Source organism: Dufourea novaeangliae, unplaced genomic scaffold (assembly GCF_001272555.1).
Source record: "Dufourea novaeangliae isolate 0120121106 unplaced genomic scaffold, ASM127255v1 scaffold187, whole genome shotgun sequence".
Taxonomy (NCBI): Eukaryota; Metazoa; Arthropoda; class Insecta; order Hymenoptera; family Halictidae; genus Dufourea; species Dufourea novaeangliae.
The window spans coordinates 1,315,981-1,330,765 of record NW_015374075.1 but is presented as its reverse complement, the minus strand read 5'-3'; the positions used below and the strand labels follow the sequence as shown (position 1 = coordinate 1,330,765).

General features: G+C 41.0%; 1 protein-coding gene across 1 annotated transcript in view; it reads right to left on the bottom strand.

Annotated features, from left to right (window-relative positions):
- Positions 1-4,468: 4,468 nt before the first annotated feature.
- Positions 4,469-14,785, bottom strand: part of LOC107190546 (PWWP domain-containing protein 2A-like) — a 29,733-nt gene continuing 19,416 nt past the window's right edge. Inside the window, exons 2-7 of the mRNA XM_015579361.1 lie at positions 9,102-9,429; positions 7,557-7,800; positions 6,257-6,941; positions 5,446-5,965; positions 5,129-5,263; positions 4,469-4,878 (exon numbers count right to left, since the gene is read on the bottom strand). Coding sequence (XP_015434847.1) covers positions 4,732-4,878; positions 5,129-5,263; positions 5,446-5,965; positions 6,257-6,941; positions 7,557-7,800; positions 9,102-9,429 — 2,059 coding nt within the window. The 3' untranslated portion in view covers positions 4,469-4,731. The remainder of the gene's footprint in view (positions 4,879-5,128; positions 5,264-5,445; positions 5,966-6,256; positions 6,942-7,556; positions 7,801-9,101; positions 9,430-14,785) is intronic.

Here is a 14,785-nt window from a genome sequence, read left to right as displayed (position 1 = left end):
TCGTTAAAAAAACGCGTTTTAGCTTCACAATTTTCCGTCAATGCTCGCTGCTCGAACGGAAGGTCCAGCGTGTACAGTGGCGTTTTAGGAACAGTCAATGAGAGGTCGATTGCAAAAAAAAGGGAGGGGGGGTGGAAAAGATAGAAGAGACAAAAGAAAAATAAGAGAAAAAAAAGAACAATTCGTATCTTGGCGAACGGCGATCCTTTCGATGGGAGGCGACGAAAAGTTCGTGTTTTCTGTGCTGCGTGTGTGTGTGTGTTGGTTTCTTTGTGTATATGTGGTGTGTATTTCTGTGTATATGATACGTCACTGAATACAATTGATTACAGCGAGACGACAACACGAGGCTCGTACAATAAGCAATCAACAATTGAACTTCGTGTGAAGATTAGGCAACGCACTCGCACATACCTATCGTAATAATAATCGATATAATAATTACGAATTAATACGTGAATCGGTGACAATAATAGCGATAATTACTCGTCGCTAAAAACGCTCTCACCCTTTCTCTCCCACTCTCACTCTCTCTCTCTCTCTCTCTCTCTCTCTCTCTCTCTCTCTCTCTCTCTCTCTCTCTCTCTCTCTCTCTCCACTTTTCTCTTTCACTACCGATATGTTAGTCCAAAAAATGTTCTACGGCATCCGTATAAACACAGAGCGACATTGAAACAACATCGTTTACATTATGCGTAGAAATTAATTCATTTCGTATTTATATAAAACATCTGAAAAAATCACAGTTACTTAAAAACACATCTTTAGTCCGTCGCGTCCACTTTCTCTACCGCTGCTGTTTCTGTCGTTCACTTAACTCGATACCCTCCCGATAATTCAAAAGTTAATTCACAAACAATCACGCACATCTTGATCTACGCGGAAACAGACATAGCGATTAAATAAAGACGTCGCAGCGGCCGAGTACTCATCCGCGTGCTTCGAGCGCGACTTCCGGCGCGCCATTTTGGTTCAGGACTTGTTTTCTTTTCTCAAATCATTATTCGCGGGTAATATTGTTCAAATTGTGCAAAACTCACGCTCATTTTGCTTTTTAGAATTCAAGAAACATATTTCTCTTGTATCTTTGAATTGATTTCAATTAGAGGCTCTAACCGGAAGTTAATATACGGGGGCCTCGAAAATTACCGTATAATCATGTGGATTCGAAAATTGTACAGAATATTCTGTCTGATTTTATTTCTCGGAATAATTTATTTACAATTTTTCGAGAAAAAAATAGATGTATGTACAAATGGATAAAAGTGGCCAGTAGGGTCTTATTTAATTTATCTAAATAAACTCAAAGACTTTGTACGTTTCCTTAAATAAATCACCAATCGATTGTTAACAAAGAATTATTATATTTTTACCATAAAACATGGTAAATTTAAATATTAAAATATTCAGAAGCGTTACTGATTAATATCAGCGAATATTGTCCATTAAAAGGAGTCATCGATTATGCTCCATTCAATTGCAGAACTTTTCCAGACATACAATTATCTTCGTATAAACAAAACAGTGCCTTTTCGAAATAGATTTCGTCGAATTTATTCACGAGTATCTAGAACAGACTCATCGGTACTGTAATTCTTTACGTATACTCGAATATATGGCAGTTAGATGACGATTTCTGCTGTTGAAACAGTAAAATTCAACAGCAAAAGAAAAAAAGGAGTACGATGAAATGTGAAAGGAAGTGAAGTGACAGCAATTCAGAATTTTTCAAATCCGACATCCAACCCAAAAAACAAGTTTAGATCGAATTTTCTTTTTATACTCACAAGAAAAACTAACTTCGACGATTCTTCGTCACGACACTTTCAGTGGAGCACACGTTCTATAACGTTGGACAAGGTGATCAAATCGTTTCGTCACGCGCTAATTACTTATTTACTTTGCCGACTGATAAACTTGTATACGTTCACCTCGATCTGGTTTCGAACTATTTATCGCCGCACAATGCATCTAATCTCCACGCGCGCAAAAACATGGCAACATTCTTCGTAAAATACAACACTCGCTGCGTTCAAAAAAAAAAGGTATAAAAAAAATACGAATGAAAAAAAGAGTTCGTTAATTTGTATCTACAGCTTACTCGGAAACTAAATACAGTTGATTCTCCGTGTGACAAAAATATTTCGGTCTAGAACGCCAGTTTCTCCGAGCAAATAAATTTCACTTCGACAATTCATCAGAAAGATCGATCCCGATGGATTTAGTCGTTAAATAATTCTCATGTTTCTGTCCATTAACACTTCGAGTGCGTCGAAAGAATAAAAGACCGAAGTCTTAAGTTTCATCTGAATCTCGATTTTTGAAAACATATAATTGAAACAAATATGAGAGTCGTTTCTGTTCACGTTTTGTCGAACCAATAGAGAATTCGTAGAGATTCACGGTGAAACACGACGCGATCCTCGTTCAACGCCACGAATTTTAGCAGTTCATCGCAACCGGAAGTCGCGACGAGGGGCCAATAGCAACAAGCAGTCGCGGAAACAAAGTCCGCAAGGCAGTAGCAGACCCCTCGACGTGCGAAGAGAAAGTCAGAAACGCTTAAGTACTAATTGTCACGATCGAACGAGGCATATGGGAGGGAGGAAAAATGATCGACGAATCGGAACACGCGGCTGGGACCCAACTTCACCGGATGATCGCGATGATTAGGAAGTGGTTTTTCGTTTCGTAATTTAAATGACAGACGTTAAGTAGAAGCCAGTGAATTCCGAATCGCTCGACTTCTTCTACTCGAATAAAGTAAAATTAATGTTATACGAAATTTTGTATATACCTTTGGGAGGGGGAGGTTGTCGTAATTTGTTTGTAAACTTTTGGTCACGTCGTAGGGTCGGAATTCACCGTCCATTGTTTTTTTTTTTTTTTAGATGGCTGTTTGTTGTAGTCGAGACTGAAAAATTGTCTCCCAACGACACCGTTAACTCGAAACGAACTGACTATTGCATTCCTTGGCAGTGTTTAGACGAAGCGTAAACGGAAACTCGTAAGTCGCTAAGCAGGTGATAATGAAGTCGAAGTCTTGAAAGCTGAAACACGACGACGAAAATGGGATGGAATATTTTGGTGCGTTTTATGATTCGATTTTAAATGGACACACACTGCTCGGTGTAATTAGAGAATCATTAAAATTACACTGTATTTTTCAATAAAGCATGGAATCGTTGAAAAGGTTCGAATGTTAAACATGGAGAAAAACTATTATTATATTAAATACGTGGCTTTATAGGTAAGGCATAATTCTTGAATTATTCTTGGAAATGTGTGTAACCATAATAAGTTAGTTATATGCACTGAATAATAAATGTCACGTGTCTCATATTTCGAGTCTCGTTGTTGATTATCACGGGCCTAATTTTAATTTTCAGATGATAACGAATGCAGAGTAAGAAACGTCGCGAAAAATCCATTTGTGGATTCAGCACTCTGTAAATCGTTTTACTGAAAAAAAAGATCCAATTAAAAGCTATTAGTTTTTCGTAAGAGTAATTTCGTTAGTTTAACTATGAAGAATGATTCTTACAACTGAATAGAGTCTACTATGGTTTTTTAAAATTATTAGTACGTATCTTCTCACTATAAGTTCAAACTGATTTTAATCTTGAGCATAAACGTAAATTTACCTTCATCCGTCACAATTGAGGAAATCCAATTTTTAATTTAGCTGGAAAAGTAGTGAACTTTGTTAGTAATCTTGATTAGAAAATTCCACCATTTCCTAGGCAACAACTTAATACTTCTAACCGATTAAAAAAAAACAACAATAAATTGTCTCGTAATTATATTGCACTAAACTATAGAGTGTCTAACACCTTTCAATACCTATCTAATTCCAGTTGCCAGAATCAACCTACACAGCTGTGATGTTTGTTAAAGCTGTTCGAACTGAAACCAACAGATCCACAGATACTCTGCAATTATGCAAACAATCATCAATACGACGCAACGTCGCTCGTCAAAGATATTGTCCATTTAAAATCCTGTCATCCATGATACACGACAAAATTGCGGTGATTAACGATCGCATTAATCTGCCAATGTCCGGCGAACATGTTGCATCGAAGATTCACTGCCCGCACTGGATCAGCCTGAAGAATATTCCCGACAATGATCACAATGAAATTGTAATACAAATATATATATATATATATATATATATATATATATATATATATATATATATGTATATATGAACGTATTGTATATAAAGAATTTAAGTAACGAGCATGTGCAATCGTCAACGACGACGCCCGTCGTCCCAGCTATCGATGCAGTCACAATTTCAAATACGAAAAGAATGATTCTCGAGAGCCGACACATTATTATCACCTAGATATAACCCTATCTAAATACTTCCTTACACGCTAGACATTCGCCCCCAAAAGCTGAGGATAAAAAAACGCGTGCCAGTGACGGCAGTAAACTTCAATTTCGTTTCATTTCCGTGTTTTTGCCTTCCTTTTCTTTTTCCTGTTTTTGAGTCGATTCCGGGGCCCCCGTGAGCCATCGCGTACGAGCCACGGGAACAGCCTCGCGACTGGATAAGAACATCGATCCAAAGAGCTATTCTTTTCATTAACGCTATGTGTTATGTACAAATCTTTCCTATATATTACACGACGAGACTCGATCCGCCCCGATTAGAGAATGCACGGGCTGACGGATCGGCCGGCAGTAGAGGAATGGTGTTAGGTGGCTGTGCACCTTCCCTTAGGAGAGGACGTTCACCTCGCGCGGCGAGCCGCACACGTTTAGCACGCTGCTCGTCGAGTTAGGCGTGATCTGACTTCGGGCCTCGTTCTGCGCCTGCCGTATCGCCTCCTTGTACGGGCCCCTTTTTTTCTTGTTGTACCGGGTCTTTAACAAAAAAATACAACGACTGACACTTATAATAACTGAGAAATAAAAATGATATCCACTAAATACATCTTGAGAGGACAGTTGGATTGAAAAATACTCTTCTCCTATATTTCTATTAAAGCTACGAGGGTTACAGTTTTAAAAAAATGGGCAAAGACTGATACAGAGGGATTCTCATAACCAGAATAAGTTAATCTGTCAGCTATGTAGATTTATCTTCCTTTAGTACAGTATTTAGTTCTTTTACCTTGAATGTTTCTAGAAATGGACTCAGCTGGTCGCACGACATCAGAGAACTTGTCGAGGATCCATACCAAGCAACATGAGCCTGCGGCCCGGACGATGTGCCATCTTCTTTACAGGACACTGTGATACTAAGAACCTGTCATAATAACACAACATTTTGATAAGTAACCACTTGAAGTTACAACTACTATGAGTACACAAAATCCGTTGTTCAATTATTGCTGACCCGTTCAACGTGTACGTTTAGCGTATTCATACTGTTATCGCTATAGCACATAGAGGAAAGTTGTATGTTTATCAGACTGGTTTAACACGCACCTTTCCAGGCCACCAAGGGAATCCATGAATCTTTCCCCATACGACGTCACCGACATCCATTCTTCTGCCATTCGCGGTCAGGCAATGCTCGACAGGTGTGGCTGCAAGTCGCATCATCAAGGGATGAGACTGCGGGGGAAAGTCCGGGGCAGTTTCACCGGCGTCGACCTCCGGTTCCACCTCCTGTTCGCTCAACTCGTCGCTGCTGGCGCCAGGACTCTTGCAACCGGACGAAGCGTTGCTCACCGGGTAATCGCATCTAGCGTACGCGTTCGTGTTCAATCGCTTCAGGGATATGGACAACTTCTGCTTGAGGCACTGCTCCTTTATGGCTGTGTACGACTCGCTACCCGGCAAGACGTTCCAATTCTGTTGATTGCCCGTGCCAGTTTCCAGACAAGGCTGCTGATTCGTCGTCTGCTGCTGGCTCTTGTGTTTCCGGTCCTCCTTGTGCTTCTTTTTATGCTTCACTTTATGCTTGCGCCGGTGGTACGATAATGTGTCGTAGGTAGGATTGTACCTGAAGACAGAACAATACAGACTGATGATAAAAGGGGATTGGTAAGCAACACGGTGGTAAGAGCAGTAGAGCGGCAGCCATCTTTGTTTAGGTTATATGAATAGGGAGAAGAACGCTAGAAGAGAAGAAAAAATTGAGACAAGTTGGATAGGACAAAAAGGATGGAGGAGGGTATCAGGACACTAGAGTCTTTGCTGGAAGTGCAACAGAGAAACAAGGAGTGGGAAGTTTCTGTGAGAAGGAATTGGATATACAGTACAGATAGCTACTAAAGTCATTATGATAATTAACCTTGGCGATCCATTGCAAGGCGATCTGGCCGGCGAGACACCACCAAGCATTTTCCTCCTAGCCTCCTTCTTGGCCTTCTTCAACGCCCGTTTCGCGGCCTTCGCACTAGCGTCCTTGACACCTTGCTTCTGCGGATCCACCTGCTCCTGTCCGTCCTCCTCGCAGTCCTCGCGGTAATCATACTCGTTCTCGAAGGTCCTCGGCAATTCCAGCGGATCCCTTTCCGTTTCCGTCTGTGCGTCTTCCGCGTCGTCGGTTTCCTGCTCATACTCTGGATCCTGTATTTTCGCAGGTATCTTCAGCACGGTGCCCTCGCCTTGCGCACCGAACGAGATCTTGATCACTGGCGTGGTCCTGGCAGTTCTGGTCGGATCCTCGAACACCGTCTCGTCCCATAGATCCTCCATCGAGCCCACGGAACGTTTCTTTCGCGGCACACGAGCCGCCCTGGGCCTCATCGTCGAGTCCGCCGCCGCGAAGGTCTTCTTCTCGTCCTCCTCCGGTATCTTAGCGCTCTCTACCGACGAACTGCTGAGCCTCCTGGGCGTGGCACAGTACGCCATCGACGGATTACTGTCGCAATCAGTGGACTCCATCCGTTCTTCCGTTGGTTCCATCGCGTTTCCCGACAAGTCATCCTCTTCCGGTCGGTTGTTCCAAAACGATTCGCCGATCTTCACCTTCTCTGGAAGATTCAAGGCAACGTACGGGATTTTTAATCGAATTGCAGGTACTGTCTAAATTAGACGTGCACACGCGGGAAAAGTGACCCCAAATGATTTAAAACTAGAAATATCTCCTCAAATCTGGACTTTTCGAAAAAGGTTGTAGAAGCATTTTGTGAAGTTTAATGTTTGTACTTTGAGGTATAATGTAATGTATGTAAAACGAAATTAAAGTAATGAAAAGGGGGTTTAAGGATGTTTGAAATAAATCTAGGTTCATGGCAAACTTGGGGCTGGGGTCTGTTATCCTCCCCTGTTCTCTCTGAACTGTTCAATCTATCCCTTCCGTGGATCCGATCGATCTACTTCGATTTATAGCCTGATAAATGCTCATTTATGGAATCGCACGCTTCCCTAAAATTCATTTAACAGGATACAAACCGCGAACAGTGAAGGAATATCTGAAAATAGCGATGTTATCTTTCAATTCCGAATACAAAGACAAGCTCTGTTGGAACTTCGATATTGTTATTTAAAACAAGGGTTTATAGAATTATTTCGAAAGTTTCAACGTTGTCGGGATTTCGTCTGGCTAGAATTAATATGAACTTCCATGAAAGGATCAACTAACTAACCGGTTGGCTGTGTGGCGTTATTGATTTCGCTCGGCTGGAGTCTGGAGATTTTCGGTATGAGAGACGGTGCCAGCTTCGACGAGTCGGGACTCAGAGCCGTGGACGACGACGAGGATTTCGTTGGCTGATGGGAGGACACCGCGACGTTCTCGGTCTGACACTCGGAGAACAGTATCCTGGAAGCTTTTTGCGGCTGCTGGCCGCAACGGCGATCGCTTCTTCTTGTCGATCCATGACCCGTCACCTAATCGAATTGAAGCGTCAAGCGTTTTTTGTTTTCTTGCTTTCGGCGAACAGGAAGTGACAGTAAGGTCGCCTCTATTTAAACCTTCCAATACCCCGAAGCAACACGTTTCTCTTGGGAAATAGATTAATAAAATATAACGCTAATTGGTAGATCGGTATTTAAGGCCTTCCGTCTCTCCTTGCGACATAAATTGAGTCGATTATTTATCTGGTGTGGAAAATATTGGACGACTGATCGATTGGTACGTCTAAACTGCGTTTCCTTAGAAGAGAAATTACGAGTTTTATTGCATTGGACAGCATCTAGGGTGCAATATAAGCATATTTCGTAAGGCAACAATATTGAGTTACATTTCCTTTAAGGAAATCATCATGTGATTTCTGAATGAACTCCGAATATGTATACTGAGAATAAATACCAAATGTACTCAGAGACAAAATTTACAGACACATTTTCAATTATCAAAAATCACCTGATTTGTAGTAATTAATCATTAACTTTCCCGAGAAATTATGTTTTTCTGGAATCGTAGGACTTTAAGTAATGTCAACTTCCATTTAAAGGAACTTCGATTTCATTCTATCTTTTACCTATCGTTTTAAACGAGCCGTATCAAATGCAATTAAAGATAATTTCGATGATAGAAAAACAATTTATGTACTTCCAGGAATCAATCAGATATAGGAATCTGAAGATTACAGTGGAAGAGAAACTTTGAGATTCAATTTTTACCTAACAAACTTCCTTAATCCTGTTTCTCGAAGTTATACTATGCAAATATTATGTTGATGATTTAAAGGCTAAATATCGCTCGTATCAATAGTGTTATAATTTTGTATGCTACAGATAAATCAAAATTGAGTCGAGTTCAATCAGCATTAATTATACAAAGTGTAATCTTTTATCACGTTGCAAAAAAGTTGAGGCAACTCTACATATGTATACCGCAATTACCAATACGTCATCCCATCTACCTCTACTTCATCTTCTTTCCTCCATTTTCAATCTACCACTAGTCTCTACACTCCAAAGATCAATAACAAGTCATCGAACTCAACCGAAGAACACCCGTTTTCCTACATTCCTTTTCTACATACATCTTGAAAACTACTACAGATATAAAAAAAAAAACACGGTTACAATAAAAATATATTTGACACTTTATGCTCTTTAAACTGCGCAATGGAATTGTTAAAAATTTGTAACTAATATCGAGGTTTCCTAGAAGCCTGCGAAATTTCTAATTGAATTTTTCTGATCTTCCGTTAACATTGCAAGAAGATACAGCGTGTATTTACCTGTTGTTGCTGCTGCTGTGGCTGCTGCTGTTGCTCCTGCTGAGCCTCGTCGTGCTTCCGTTTCCGGCTGACGTCGACGTTCTCGCTGTTCTCGTTGCAGATCGATCTGCACTTGCTGCAAAGCACCTGCCGCGGCCTGAGCCGGACCGTTGGTCTCGCATTTTTATACCTGGCTGGCGGATTAATGTTTCTACGAAGATCGACTTTTGAGGCGGCCAGCGAGCTCTTCCGTTCTTGAAAGTAGCTGAAACGGGCCGCGATCGTCGCCAGTTTGTCGCCATCGGGGTCTGGTACCGGTTCTGGGGGCTGTACACCGCACGGCAAGCCTCTGGAAGCATTCACGAAAGAAAAAGATAAATCAACAAATTTACGTAAATATATTTACTAAGGGTGATTCATAATTGAATTGGTGGAATTCAAAATTTACAGGAAAACACAAGATGTCTCATTTAAATCTGACCCCCAGAATATCTTTTTTATTATATTAAGTGGTCAGAATCCTGCAAACGTTGTTTTTTTTTAAATGTTTTTCTTTCTCCAAATTTTCAAGGTCATCATTTAACCTTTATCTTCGAGGTTCAAGGTCATTTGAGGGTCATATCATAGTACATATCTGAATGTATTTTTTCACGAGCTACGTGAAGTTGTACAATAAATGGCTTTACATTGACTTTTCCATTTATTTCATTACCTTCCCCGAAAAAAAATTGTCCAAATTGACTATGACTTTGTCTCATCCAAGGTCGCCTAACCCCTTTAATGAAACGCAAGCGGGGGAATAATATTGATCCGGGGCAGATCGAATCGCGGTAAGGTAATGAAGACCTTACCGTAATGAAAGTACATATTATGATAATAGTCTCGCGGATCACGTCGCTCATCGCTCGCGATGAAAACACGTAAGCTGCTAACCGACGTTCCAGGCAACGTCTAGTCATTGTGCCGGGATTGCAATTTCGTGGCTGCGGCCAGGTGGCTCGAGAGAAACCAGCCGAACGGATAAATAGAAAGGAATATGTCCCCGTGGTCGAATGTGGCTCGCCGAAACAATTTCGAAAGAGCCGTATAAAATTTGACGAACAAACGTCGTCACTCTCACCGCTTGGGGAACGAATCTTCATGAAGTAACCAATTAAACACGTTCAGAAAAATTTGTTTAAACTCTAAAATGATGGAAGGTAACTGATTTATATATTTAGGTTTGATTTTGAATTGTTAAATACAGTGGTAATCTCACGTTCGACCGTAAAGACTTTCTTTAATTTAATTGTAAGTATGTTACATACTGTAACTAGTCGAAATATTTATGGAATTATTTGCCATCCTACATTCACAGCCAGTCGAAAGTAAGACCTCGATTATGCAAACTGACAGAAACGGAGAATCATTTTATTTATTACACAATATGAACGTATGTATACATCAACAAAAAATCCATTTAAAACGTGTTTCCGATAATGGGGTTCTACAATAGTAGAGATTACATCGTTTCATGGAATAATTATTTGGATCTTCACTGGTTCATAATAGAACATAATCGTGCTCTATAGATACAATCGTTATCTCGATAGAATGAGTAACCGGCGAAAAGTCTTCAACCTCGAATTCGTCATTTAAAATCTTTTATTCAGATAAAGACTTGTGCTCCCGCCCGTCTATAGTAACGGCGCAAGATATAGATCAAGACTTTACGTTCTCCCTCATCCATTTTCTTTCACGGAGGCCTTCGTAACCAATCGCGTAGAAGATTTATCTTAATCTCATGCAGACCAGAATTCTAGGTCGCGTGACACCGATAAAGTGGCGATTATTCAAAAGCGACCTATTAGAATGCGTAACAGTTGAAAAATCGCTTATGTTACATTATAAAAAGATATAAATATTAAAAAATCTAATTTTCATGTGTCTGATATTCATTAATATTATTATCATTTAAAATTAGACTTATACAATTACAAAATCTCTACAGTGTTCATTCATTGGTGCGTTTACCCTATATTCATGTTTAACACTCATCGAGGATTTACTGTACCTGTACATTCTCGAATAGCCTGATTTCCACCAGGACACGGCCCCAAAGTAAATTCCTTTAAGATCTATTTCTCTACATACAGAGAGACAATTTGTCGAAGGAACAGGGTGGTCGTCGATCATCCGAAAATATTCCGTCAACGGGTTGAGGGGGGGGGGGATGGTTTTTCCGTGACGATAATGGTCGAAAGAACCCGAGCGTGTGATCGACCACAGAGGAACAAAAAGCAGGACCGCTCCCGGGTCCGCGGTTTCATAACGTCCAGAACCATCTGTGGAAGGACCTGCGGGGCTCGAAGGATTATTGGTGTGTATCTATCCTATGTATATGTGTGTCTAATGTATCTATGTGTATGTATGTGCGTGTGCCAGGTCCTCCACAAACAACGCGTTCCGTATTGATTCCGTGAGAGGCGGACAATGAGCGACAGACCACCCCGATATACGTATGGTGTATGTATCCATTAATATTTGCCAGGCGCCGTGATACATTCGCGGGGCCGTCAAAAAAACTCGGCAAATGAGAGTCCCAGATGAAAGAACCCTGGGGGTCGGAACATCGATACACTCGCAGCCTCGATTGAAGCTCCCGCCGAAACATGGAGGATAGAGAAGAAGGTCGACTGGGGGAAACACCGTCGAAACGGTAGCAAGTGTACACTCAATTTTGGCTTCAGGTACTGAAATAAATGTTAAATCGAATGTTAATTTGGTATAAATTTCTAAGGCAGTAGGAGAATGGTAGAAAGCTCTTCCGTTAGGGAAAAAGTGACGTAGGAGAAGGGCCTCTTACCATTTGGTAAATTTATTTCAAGTACTGAAATAAATGTTAAAATGCATGTTAATTTAGCATAAACTTCAGAAACTTCCGAATTCAAATGGTCGGAGGCCTTTTCCCTACGTCAATTTTTCCCCTAGTGGAAGCCGAGTCAGCTGGTCTGGGTACACGCGCGCGATGACGTCTTATTACGTTCTCATTTCCGGGATCTGCCGAGCGCGCCCTGGCCCGGCTGTGAGTAATTAAGGAAGGCGCAATTAGAGACATATTCTAACCGAAATGAGTAATGATGTGAGATTGAACGTCGGAGACACACACAAACGGACACTTTCGCCTTCATACATATACACACTGCAAATGCGTGCGTGGTAAACGAAGAGCGTGTAATACGCTATTATCGTAACTGAACCAAGAAGAACTCGGAACACGTGAGGACATTACGCGAGATAAACAATACCGGAATTAGCACAAACGGGAATCACTTTCAGAAAGCTTACGATCGTAGTGAAAGTGGCCACGATAAGTTCGACCGAAATACGGTCTCAAGTGGACCGTGCAGACATGCCTTAAAGTGGGTTTTCCCATTTTCCCATAGAACTTGAAGATCATAGTAGATATAAAAGAATTATTACAATGAGAATTTAATGGATTTTCATGCTCTATAAAACTGTGCAATGAAGTTGTCAAAAAATTATTTAATTAATTAATGATTCATAGATCAGAAAAATCCATTAAAGTCTCGTTGTGACAATTCTTTTGTATCTACTACAGGTTTCGAGATACGCAGGAAAATAAGAAAACACAAATTATCCTTTAAGGCGTGTTTTCACCCGAAAGAACGAAAAACTAGCACAACAACTGTCGCGTCTGATATTTTAGTCGAGTTGACCCGAAAACCTGCAAAGTTTCAAAGAGAAAAATCGGATTTTTCGGGTTACCAAAGTTCCCTTGTTAGAACGTGGTAACACGTTACATCAGTTCCCGTGTGGAGAACAGGTTCCGTATTCAACGGTATGACAAAGAGCGTACCTATACATTTTGCGCGTCGTTTTACCGTGCTTTCTGTGACACAAGCGTCACATAAATGCGGTCGAAAGCGGCGTGAAACGTGAAAAATGCTTCACCGATCGAGCCAAGCGCGCACGTCCCAATTTTCCCGCGAATGAATCAACTATATTTCATTGCTCGCTATAAATCACATTACTGCCATGGATCCGTTCGCATTATTCACCGACGCAGACCGTCCGTGAGCCCGAATGCACAAGTTTCAGAAGTTTTTCTTACGCCCCTTCGCGGGAGTCCGATCTCCGCGGAAAGCTCGTTCATCATAGGCTTTCGCGACCGTATCGGACCATGAATATTCTTGAAAGTCTCCATGAACGTTTAGTCGAAGAGGAAAACGGTGTGTCTTCGGCGTTTTTTTCGCTCCTGAATTCCTTTTGTTCGTTTGACCCATTGGATCCCAAACAGTGAAATGGGACGATTTTTACACATACAGGTAATTATTTATTATTTATAAAAGTGTACGAGGAAGAATATAAATGGTACTAAAAGAATTTTTGGATTGGTACTGTTTGTGTGAGTAAAATGTTGCGTGTACGCAACTTTGAGTAATTTTTTTAGTACATAAGTGAAAAGTATTAGCAAGAAATTTCTATGATTTAAGAAAAAATTGGTTTATTATAGTGGCTATAAATACTTTTAGGGTCCTTCCCTTGAAAGGAAAGTTGGGAATTGATAAAGTGGGAGGTTACAGAAATGTGACGGACGTAACGATCACAGTAAGTAGAAACAGTAAGTTGTGGGCAGACGAAACACTGAAGTCGTATCCGACTCCACGGGTGTTCGATAAATTTCATGTTCGATTTCCTCGGGAATAACGCTCCAATCTATAGTTCTTAATGAATCTAAGGTCAAATTTAGGACTTTTAATGCATCTAGGCTCAAATCTAAATTTTTTACGAACCTAAGCTCAAAGCTAGAGTTCTTAACGAATCTAAGCCTGGAACCTAGAGACTTCTTAACGAATCTAGGCCCGAACCTAAGATTCCTTAACAAACCCAGGTTCAAACGTAGTCTGGAGCCTGCACTGAGCGCAAAAGAGAGGACTCAGCATGCAAACCCGACTCGTTTCGCCGCAGAATGATCCAAAAAAATGAAGAAACCCGTTCGTTGAACCCCTTAACACAGGGTTGCTCCGACAGATTTCAGTTTAACGATCCATGGCGGCGTTTACGTGGCCATCTACTTTGTAGCTTGTCTGAAATACCTCTCTGTACTCGTAGCTGCTCGCAATTGGTGTCGTTCTCACAGACACTGACGATACTCTCTTTGTTCAATCTCTCTCTATTCCTCTTTCTCGCGGTCCCTTCCTGGACACAAGCTGCGTTATGCCCTCGGATATAAGCCAAGCGTTGTGGGCTGGTTATGCCCTGTACACGTTTACAGACATTGTCTGCATACTATTATATGAGGACTTTAATGTCGTGCGCCCATATCTGGACAGATACTTGAATCGTTCACGTGAACCGTGCAACTTGGGAAACAATAAAATACAGAAGCACCTGTTAGGCGTCTTTATAGCAGAATAAAATTCCGATGAATCTCCGTTTTCGCAAAGTGATTGCTAAAAATACAAGTAGCATTTTAAAAAAAAACCCACAGTCTTGTTATCGATACAACCTCCTACGAGAACTAAGCCCAGAAGACAGTTCAAGGTTCGAGAATCGCGTTAGAATATCGAAAATGTGATTTTGAAATGTTATCACAAGAAGTCGCGCCGACAACTGAAAGACAAAATGCTAGATTTCGTGAAGCAACGTCCGTAAGCGTCTACTGGGCATTATACGTGACAGACCTCGTGCTACCGCGATTG